This window comes from Cyprinodon tularosa, unplaced genomic scaffold, assembly GCF_016077235.1.
Source record: "Cyprinodon tularosa strain WSP-4 unplaced genomic scaffold, ASM1607723v1 ctg366, whole genome shotgun sequence".
Lineage (NCBI taxonomy): Eukaryota > Metazoa > Chordata > Actinopteri > Cyprinodontiformes > Cyprinodontidae > Cyprinodon > Cyprinodon tularosa.
Window position 1 is genome coordinate 260,232 of NW_024039081.1, and position 10,435 is coordinate 270,666.

The 10,435-nt window shown below is 40.8% G+C and overlaps 1 protein-coding gene across 1 annotated transcript in view; it reads left to right on the top strand.

Moving 5' to 3' along the window:
- Nucleotides 1–10,096, top strand: part of LOC119790508 (Na(+)/H(+) exchanger beta-like) — a 29,397-nt gene extending 19,301 nt beyond the window's left edge. The window contains exons 8-12 of the mRNA XM_038296056.1: nucleotides 1,093–1,257; nucleotides 3,627–3,744; nucleotides 3,833–3,931; nucleotides 7,803–7,875; nucleotides 9,660–10,096. Coding sequence (XP_038151984.1) covers nucleotides 1,093–1,257; nucleotides 3,627–3,744; nucleotides 3,833–3,931; nucleotides 7,803–7,875; nucleotides 9,660–9,862 — 658 coding nt within the window. The 3' untranslated portion in view covers nucleotides 9,863–10,096. The remainder of the gene's footprint in view (nucleotides 1–1,092; nucleotides 1,258–3,626; nucleotides 3,745–3,832; nucleotides 3,932–7,802; nucleotides 7,876–9,659) is intronic.
- Nucleotides 10,097–10,435: the final 339 nt, after the last annotated feature.

Here is a 10,435-nt window from a genome sequence, read left to right on the forward strand (position 1 = left end):
GTCCAGGAAACAAACAGCCAGGCAGACATATACCCCATTTAAACTACCCTTAAAAACCGTGCCGAGACCGGTCCGAGCTCAGTAACTGAGATAACTAACCGTGTTTAAATGGAAAGCAAACAGAACTGAACCGAGCTAGACACAACCAGACCGCGCTAACTGCAGACCAGTTCCAGAGGTGGGCTCGGTTTTCCCCTGGCTCGGTTCTCTGATAACAAGAGCGCATGAGCGGAACGCGTCATCTCCGTCTGGCTGCAGATCGCGATTCACACTCCATTCCAGTAGTTGGCGGTAATGCCCCTCCGGAAGCTGCTTGCCAACCAACACAAAACAGAAGAAGAAGAAGAACTATAAACCACAATCGAAATCTTCTCCATGCAACATTTTAACCCTAACCCTCCACAAACACCGAAGTACAGCAATAATAATCAGGCATAACTTTCTGAATGTGACAGGTTCCGCCATTTTGATTTGCTTGATTCCCTCCTTCTTTGTCTTCTTCTTCTTGTGTTTTATGGCGGTTGGCAAAGAACTTTTGGTGCATTACCGCCACCAACTGCTTGATTTCCTCCTTCAATACTGGCAGTAATACCGCAGATCGTCACTAGAAGGCGAGGAGTCGAGGAACCGAGATAGCGTGATGTGTAAACGGTCGTCAGAACCGAGCTCGGCCTGGTTAACTGATCCGAGCTCGGACCGGTCTCTGCATGGATCGGTTTTTGAAGGGTAGTGGAAATGGGGTATATCTCCAAGCCAGCTCCCATGTCAGAGGATGAAGAGAGCACATCCAGCCAGTCAGTCAGAGAAACAGGACTACACTGAAAAACAGGCCAAGCTCCAACATCTAGAAACGAAGGTGTTGATGGCAGCAGCACAGCTGATATTTCTCTCCAGGATGGAGTCACAGCCAAACAGGAACAGACCAGATGAAGCTACTATACTATTTTACAAAGAAACAGATTCCTCTGTCTGGCCTCGACTCTTTCGTTTTCTTTCAATCATTAGTTTATCATAAATTCTCAGCCTCCAATCTTCTTTCTAACTGTACTAACCAGCTTGGGAGAATCTCCTATAATGATGTTTCTAATTCAGGTTACTTCGCTTCAACAAGACGTACATGAAGAAGTGGCTGATCGCCGGCGAGCGATACAACGAGCCGCAGCTCATCTCGTTCTACAACAAGCTGGAGATGAAGCAGGCCATGATGCTGGTGGAGAGCGGGAACGCCGCCAAGCTGCCGTCCGTCGCTGCGGCCCAGTGAGTTTTTGTCTTCAATTATGGATCAGATAGCAAACAGAACCATGAGCTTCTTTATTTGATTCACTATTGCTGTTTTTACCTGCAGTCCAATCGAATCTGTCATGAACTTGTGCAGACAGGTTGGGTTTAGTTTGCCAAACAGCATTTATGTCTTTATTCTATGGAAACGCCACCATACTTAGCTAACAGGAAAGAAACAACGATCTTCAACAGAACGAAACGTGTATCAGAAGCTGGAATCACCAGACACACAAAACAGTCCAGGAGAACTTTCAGCGTTTAGGGCTGCAGCTATTCAATAGTTTAATGATTTATTAAAGCAACACTGTGTAACTCTGAGCCACCAGGGGCGCTAGACCTGGAAGTTCCAGATTTAGCGCCCTTGAAGGTCACTAGCAGCACTGCACTGTTGCTAATTCAACCACTCTGCCTCAGTGTTTTGGAATCAAACCTGTTGGAACCTTAAAAGTCAGAGTTTCGCTTCCCATCCAGGAAGCTTTCTCAATTCAAAATGTCAGAAGTAAACATTAGAACATTAAAACTAAAAAAGACTAGATTGATGTTTAAATCCAAAGCCAAAAACGTTAGCCACTGGAAGTAGCGTAGGATCCCATTTCCAGTGCAGATTGGGAACATGCAATTTATAAAACGGAAATGATTTTAAGGCATTTATTTTCTCAGGAAATACATTATTAACCTTTAACTCATTATATTTTAGGACGTTAACTATTTTTGGGGGAGGGGAAAACGTCATTTAGGTCTTTTTAACAAAATAAAATCGATGGCGACCTGGATGTATATCTGGATGCGCCAATGAGGTGATGGCGCAGGACGGATCGTGCTTCCTGGACGGATCGGGTAGAGAAGTTATGTCTCAGATTAAAAACATACTTTGATACAGGGGCGGATTTAGGAAATTTGGGGCCCTAGGCAAAGACAGGTAGGGGGCCCTCTGAATTGAGAAGACGACACATTAAAACAGACAAATTGTACAGATACATACATTTTAATAGAATAAGCTATACATTATTTGTTCTACATTTCTTCTTGTCCCTTTTCTTCTTGTTTTCATCTCTATGTTTTGTACTCAGCTGACTTTTCATGCTGTCTCTAAAGGAATGAAAGATTTTTTCCAAGCACTAAGCTCACTTAGCTGATTGCTCCTTCCTGTGTTTCCAAAAAGGCCAAAGTAAATAACCCAGTCCTTCTTTTCACTGTAGAAAAGCCATGATCTGCTTATCTGTTCTCCATTTTTCATTTGGATGAAATAATAGCTGCATGAATCATGACAGCAGACAAGATAGAGGAGAGCAGGAGGTGGGGTTACCAATCTACTCGCTCTGGAGAGCAGAGTTCGCTGCTTTTAGATGTTGTCTCCAAAGTCTCCAGTAGCAGAAAAAAGTCTCTAGATTTGGCGCTAGGAGCTTTTTAGAAATCAAAGTGCTAGAGGGGTCTGAAAAGTGGCTAAATATAGCGACTAAAGCGCTAAGTTGGCAACACTGCTCTTTGCATGGTTTGTTTTCAAATGGTTTGCTGCTGTCTGTTTGGACCTTTCTGAACATGTGTAGCAAATGGACTGATCCAATATGGTGGACACTGAAGGGGGGGCTGAGACACACTTAATATTATCAGCGTTCTGATGGCATTTTAATCGAAAACATAATAAATGCACAAATAGCTGTATTAACCAAACATGTAAAAGGGGTTTTATGGGGCCCCCAGGAACTTGGGGCCCTAGCCAACTGCCTACTTTGGCCTAATGGTAAATCCGCCCCTGCTTGGGTGCAAAGTTAAAGCAACACTGTAACTTTTTACTCAAGTATTAGTTGAAATTTAATGAAGGATAAGAACTTATAGACATTTTTAATGCCAAACATGTAAAAAAAATATTAGTGGATATTCATTTAATTTATAAAAATCTTTATTATTTTAAATGGTATGAATTTAGATTCTTACGCCTAAAACTCAAACCAGCTGTTTTATTGCAAAGGAAAACTCATGTAAACTACTGTCCAAGAGCATTTTTAACCTTTTATGCATCCAGATTCAGGAAAATTAGGCCCAAAGTATCACAACCATGAGTGGATCCTCCTCTTCTGAGCTCATAGAAGCTTTTGGGGAGTAGCGGCTTAGTGGTTAGGGCACTAAACCCACTCCCACAGACTGCCACTCTGTGTCCCTGAGCAAGACCCTTAACCCCCAGACTGCTCCCCATGGGGGTGGGTTAAATGCAGAGGTAAATTTCTCCAATGTGAGATCAAAAAAGTTCAATTATTATTATTTTTTTCTCATTTTTTAACAGAAGAGTCTAATTCTGGTGATTTTGTGTTTTTAAGCTTAATAGTTATTTCTGCTCTTTCCTAAAGAATCAACCAGCAACAGAAGGAAGAGGCCCGACCACGAGCGATCCCGCGGATCTCAAAGACCCGCGAGGCCGAGATCCGGAAGATCCTGCGGGCCAACCTGCAGAACACCCGGCAAAGGGTGAGGAAGACGCCTCGCAGCCCAACAGAGGCTCCGGTCTCCACGGCAGGAAGCGGTTTGTCATGCTTTCTTTGTTTCCCCCTCCCAGCTGCGCTCGTACAGCAGACACGACCTCTTCATGGACCCGTTTGAGGACGACATGAGTGAAGTTCGCTTCAGGAAGCAGAGGGTGGAGATGGAGAGGCGGGTAGGTTCCTCCTAAACTAGGGGAGTAAAGCAGGTTCTGATCCCGACGTGTTTCTGGATCAGCACCTGCCTCCACATCACGAAACAGAAAAAAATTGTTGAAGCTTTTTTGTTTTTATTTAAATAGTTTTCCACTTTTAATGTTACTTTTTAGCTTCGTCTTGGATTTTGATTTCCACTTTTAAATGTATTTTCTTTGCTTATTTAGGTTAATAATTAGCAATAATATCTAAGTTTGTGCTCATTAGATACATTTATATGTTAGTAGTGATTAATGCGCTGCGTTAATGCCAGACTAAATGCTGATTTATACTCAGAAACCAGGTCGTCTGCGTGTGTGTTTCAGTTAACGCAGATATGATCCCCTCGCCCTCTGCAGACACTCTGCTGCACATTAGGGGTGTGCAAAATAATCGTCATGATGATGCATCGTGATTCTAATTTTCGTGATCTACTGCATCGATTCTTGACGCCAAGTATCGATTATTAATTTAAAAAAATTAATAAATAAAACTGCATGAATGGTTGGCGAACATCAGCCAAAAACAAGTGTTATACACTTCCAGTCCAGTAGATGTCGCTGCGGATGTGTTGACGCACGCTGCCTTGTGTCACAAACATTTCCGGCCGCGGGATACTGCGCCGAGTCATTCAAAAACAAAACATGGAGGAGAAAATATTGCAATGCATCGCAATAATTCAAGTATCGTGATGCATCGTGATAGAATCGCATTTGAAACGTGATTCTAATCGAATCGTGACGTCTTTGGCAATACCCATCCCTACTGCACATCTCCAAAATTGTAGGTGACCGCAGACAGGAGGCCTCTGATTGGTCAAATCTATCTGCTCTATGCGTACTTCCTGTTTGGTCCCTTACCGGCTTGTTCTGTTTGTGTGACCGCCATTGTGAAGATGGACCAGCTAGCAGAGCGAGGTGCGCGAGAACGCTGGGACCCTTTTTCCACCTGGATCCCCGCTCTTTTTGGCCTTCATGTCCCTCCGTTGTCACACAAACTTGTCCCCACTTCCTCACCGCCTCGGCTGTATCTAGACCCACAGCTAGTTCGCCATTGGCCCTCTTCTTTGTGCCGTGGAATAACAGCACAGACCACGCTTCAATATTGGGCATAAATCAAAAATATCTGCTACAAGCTCACTGCAACACACTGCACAAATAAGTCTTCCAATCTGTGTAGGCCTATTACTGAAATTACCACATCGAACATGACGAGCTGCCAGGGATGCTGCTAAAAGCAAAACTCTATCAGCCAAGCTAACCAATCTCCTTGCTCAGACGATAGCCACCAGCTGCCAGCCCATCAGTGTGGTTGAAGCGGATGGGCTCGCCCACAGGTTCAATTCTATTCAGTTAATTTCTATAGCTCCAATTCACATCATGTCATCTCAGGGCACTTTCCAGTTCACCAGATCATCCAGTCAGATTGATTCAAAGTTTTCTATCTAAGGAAAACCAGCTGATTGCATCGACTCATTGACTCTTCAGCAATCCCTCACACTAAGCATGCTTGTAGCGACAGTGGAGAGGAAAAAATCCCTTTGAACAGGAAGAAACATCCTGCAGAACCAGGCTCAGTGTAATGGCTTTTAGTGGTGACCCATCTTACAAACTACTTGTGAGGCAAACTACCATGAGGAAAATACATGACCAGCACGCTGCAGAGAAAGACGTGAAAGAGGAGCAGTTGATCGAGACGACGTGTCTAATCAGGGTTCCCGCGGGTCCTTAAAAAGTCTTAAAAGGCATTGAATTCTTCAAAATAAAATTAAGGCCTTAATTGGTATTAAAATGTCTTAAATCAGTCTTTCGTAGGTCTTAATTTTTAAAACATCATAAATAGGATAATTTTTATTACGATTTATTTTTGTAATCTAAATAAAACGTTAAAATTGACAATTTTTTTTTTATTTAAAAAAAAAAAAGTAATGGTTCGCCATTATTGGTTCCGTCCCGATAGCGGAACCAATAAAAGCGTTGTTGCTGCCGGGACATTTGGGAGATGCACCATTAACTTTTTATCTGGAAAATATGAGCAAGTGTAAATGTAACCAAAATTGTCTCCAGCCAAGAGTTTTCTCCATGGCTAAAACCAGGGAACATACATGAGGCTCAGTGGATTTTGTGCAAGAAGTCATCCAAGCTCGGAACGATGGGAATTAAGGCAGTGGAGTCACGCATGCGAAGCACGAAACACAAGGCGTCTAAATGGAGTTTAACTTTCTCTCTAAATGGAGAGAAACAGCCGGTATTTCTCAGTTTAGTTCCACCCTTGTCTCTGCAACGCCTCCACTTATCACCAAATCAAACATACTAAGAAAACCATACAAAGAAAAATAGCTGCAAAAAAGACTTAGCACTGGTTATGTTGGGGCTTTTAAACTGATTTGTTTTGTTCCCTGCTAAAACAAAGTTTGTGAATTCAGTTAAATAATTGTTAAAATATATCTGTCATTTGTGTGTTTTTAGCTTTCTTCCTGTATGGGAAGCTTTTCAAAATGTGAAACATTAGTGCAGTGGTTTATGTTAAAATAAACCTTTGGGTTAAGTTGTCGCAAGCGGGTTTTTCTTTTGTTTCTTGTGAATTTGGTCTTAAATTTTTATTTCAAGTGGCATTAAAAAGTCTTAAAAAGCTTGAATTTAACTTGCCTTATGCTGTAGGAACCATGAACAATATAGCGTCTCCAAATCTCTGACGAAGTGGGACATCTATAATTGGAAGTAGGACAGCAAAAACACGGTAACAAATTAGCAAAAAAACGTATTTAGAGCTTTGTCAAAATCCTTAAGGAAACGTCTGTTTAGCAAGGAATAACCAATTGATCCTTATTTATAGCTAAATCTAATATGTTCACTGTGATTTAATGAATTTAGCATTAATCAGTAAAAAAAATCAAAAGAATGTTTTTCCTCTCTAAATACTAGGGGTGTAAATAATAATCGTTTTGTATCGATGCATCGATCCAAACAATCTGGGAGAGGTGCAGCGGAGCGTCTCTCAAGGGGGCGGTGACGTCGACACTCTGGAGCCTTCTTCTTCTTCTTTTTTTTAATGGCGGTTGGCAAACAACTTATAGGTGCATTACCGCCACCTTCCAGAATGCAGTATGGACCAGAAAAACTATTATATTCTCCTTAAAATACCCGTTCTTCTTAGAAAATTAAAAATACTCCCAAAAACTACATCCCCAGATGACCTTTGAAACAATTCCCATATCTAGTTTATTTTTATTCCTGTCTAACTCTCTAAGCAACATCTCTCTTTCCTGAGTATATTTATTACATTCTAAAAAAAATATGTTGGACAGTTTCTCTGGAGCCGAGGTATTGCATTGCACTCATTACACTGATATTGTGCAGTATTTTTTGATGCAACTTTTCTACTTCTGTTATTTGCTTTTGTTTCTAAAGAAAATGCATAATGATATTACAGCTTTCATTGATTTATTTCAAACTTGAAACTTTGTTTAGCCTGTAAGGTGTAAAAATAATAATAATAATAATTAAAAAAAAATTAGTCGATGAATCGAATCGTGGTGTATTCTTGAGTATCGAAAATAATCGAATCGTTGGGTCAGGAAATCGATACTGAATCGCCATGATGGATGTGATTTACACCCCTACTAAATACAGGAATTGTGAGTTTCTGTTTTTAACTTGCTAAGAATCCCAGTTTGTACCTTTTTTTTTCTTTTCTGATCAGGCTTAAGCAGGCAGCCACAGCAGGATCGTTGTCTTTGTGTGATTCTGTGACTCTGCTCTTATTCAGCCGATAGAACGGCTCCAGTTCTACATCCCGTCCAACTCTCTGGACTCCTGGCCATTAAATTCTGCTGATTTCTGTCTCCTACAGATGAGCCACTACCTCACTGTCCCTGCAAAGCGACAGGAGACCCCCTCAGTGAGGAAAGTTTGCTTCGAACCTGGTGAGTTTCCATGGAAACGGGACAATTTCCCCTAATTCATTACACTTTCGTCTTTTATTCAAAGATTTGAGATTTGTACTAAAAAAATGAAACATTCAATTATTTATAGTGACATTTTATAATCATAAGACCATAAATAGAGAAACAAACATTAAAGGTACTGTGTTGAAGTTTTATCATCGTGTAAAAAGCTTGAGTTTTATCCTTCTTTGACATGCAAATATTCTGTCTTTGTTGTTATTTACTCATCAAATATGGTGTATAAGCTTTAAACTTTAAACACAAATGATTCAAGTTCAAATTTTATGTTCCTTTGTCACAAAACATAGATGTTGTTACAAAGTTTGCCCACCAGAGGGTGCTCGGAGGCGCTCCTGATGTTGAAAGGAATTGTGGAGGCTTTGATGTAAATCTGATGAACCAAGCAGAATAAAAATGTACTTTTTAAATGAAACCAATGTTTGACAGTCAGGCCAACTGTTAAAACGGTTTGATTGAACATGATCTAACCCATGCAGCATCAGAGCTTCTCTTAGGCAGTGGCGGTTCTAGACCAAATGTACCGGGGGGGCCAGGAGGGGGTCAGTGTGTTTTCATGGGGGCACAGAAAAGCATGAAATAAAAAACAGGATAGCTTCATGAAGTTAGACGTCCATTCAATTAAGTTTCATTAAAATTCTAAATGTCTTATTAGGTGAATATACATTCAGAATTTTGGAATTTTACATATTTATGACTTAATTTATGTTAAAAATGACAGTTTTCTATAAAATCTGAATTAGAATTTAAGAAAAACTGTTAAATTCAGCTGTAAAAAAATTGAGTATGTTATTAATTTGTTTTGAAAAAAAACGTTTAGCAGATGAAAACTGGGATCATATCTCAATACCACTGACGCTATCACCTTATTGTTTTTTAAATAGTTAATAAAATACAATTTGTAAAGAAAACAATGAAATAGATCCAAAGGACCTATCAGTAACCATGCCTGTTGCAGGGCATGTCATCTTTAGAATTTCTTTGAGTATTATGGCCATAACAGGGGCCAGGAAATTCGCTACAGGGGCCCTGGCCCCCGTTGGCCCCTGTCTAGAACCGCCCATGCTCTTAGGATAACGGATCATAGACTTAGACTCAACTTTATTTATTACTCCTTGGGGGAAATTCTGGTTCCAGTAGCTTATATAGAGCATAAAGAGTTAAAGCAAGATGCCGTTAAAGATAGAAATATGACAGACAATATAAAAAGTGTATATAGTACAAAAAAGCATAAAAAAAAAAGTTGTAATGTCCGGGAATATACTTCCCTTTGATATAAAAATAGATATATATATCCCTGGATATTAAAATGTTTCTCTACAAACAGGAAAACAATGATTTACTAGATTTATTATTAACTTATTGACTTATTAGATTATTAAAATCATTCTGCCTAAATATGTTGTAATTTTTCATGTTCCTATTAACCTTTTATGATATTTAAAAACTCAAAAATACCTCAGAAATGTTGACATATCTTCATAATTTTAATACACTGCTGTTATATTTGTCACCCATGGATGTTGCCATCTTGAAAAGTCGACCACGCCTCACTGCGTCTCTGCTATAACGTTTTTTGAGGCGTTAACGTGAGGTTTCTGTCGAAGCAAACAAATGTGATCAGCTGGTGATCTATGTTTATTAGCTAGCGCTAACGCCATAAAAATCGTTCAAACTTTCTGAAAACGTAACTTTTTTTTTTTTTTCCGTCTTGTCTGCTAACTGACGTCCATCTTTATTTTCAGAGCATAAAGTCTACACCTACGATGACAGCGAGAGCCCAGGGGGGGGAGCTGTCCAGCTGAATCCCCGCCGCCCTGACCAAGTCTCCCTGCTTCAAGAGTCGCCTCAGTCCGACGACCAATCGGCGAGGCAGAAACCGTCCCGCTGCCTCAGCGATCCCGGCCCTAACGACGATGAGGAAGGAAGCCGTGATACGCCGTCGTGATGAAGGGCGCTCGTCTGGGCTGCCGACGACGTTTGTTAGTGATGCGTGATATGAACTGATGCAGGTCCGCGTTTTCAGAACCAAAGAAATCTTCAGGGGTTGAGCGGTGAGGCGGGCCGAAACGCCACCTCCAAAAAGCACAAAGGAAGGAGTTCTCTATTAGAGTAACACTGCAAAAAAGTCCTGAAGCAGGTCGTTTCTTTGCATTACTGCTTCCAGGAAGACCTAGATTATTGGTTATTTCTGACTTACACTCACTACTCCAGACCGTCTGATGCTCCCGTAACTGCCTGATGATGTTCCACCACTAACGCCCTCTAGTGGCCGGGTCAGACTTCTATCCTCGTTTCCAGCCTGAAGCTTTATTATATCAGGACGTTCCATTCGTTGAGACTCTTAGCCAATCACACGCGCTTGAAGATTAAATTAAGTGTGTTTTAATGCGAGCTTCTGCAAAATCTTTGCCTCAACATATTTGTACCTGCTATTTAAAAAACTAAAACCTTCTGAAGGATTGAGTGGAAACACTAGGCGATAAAAATCAATCCCATCATCCTTCACTGCTGCTCAGAC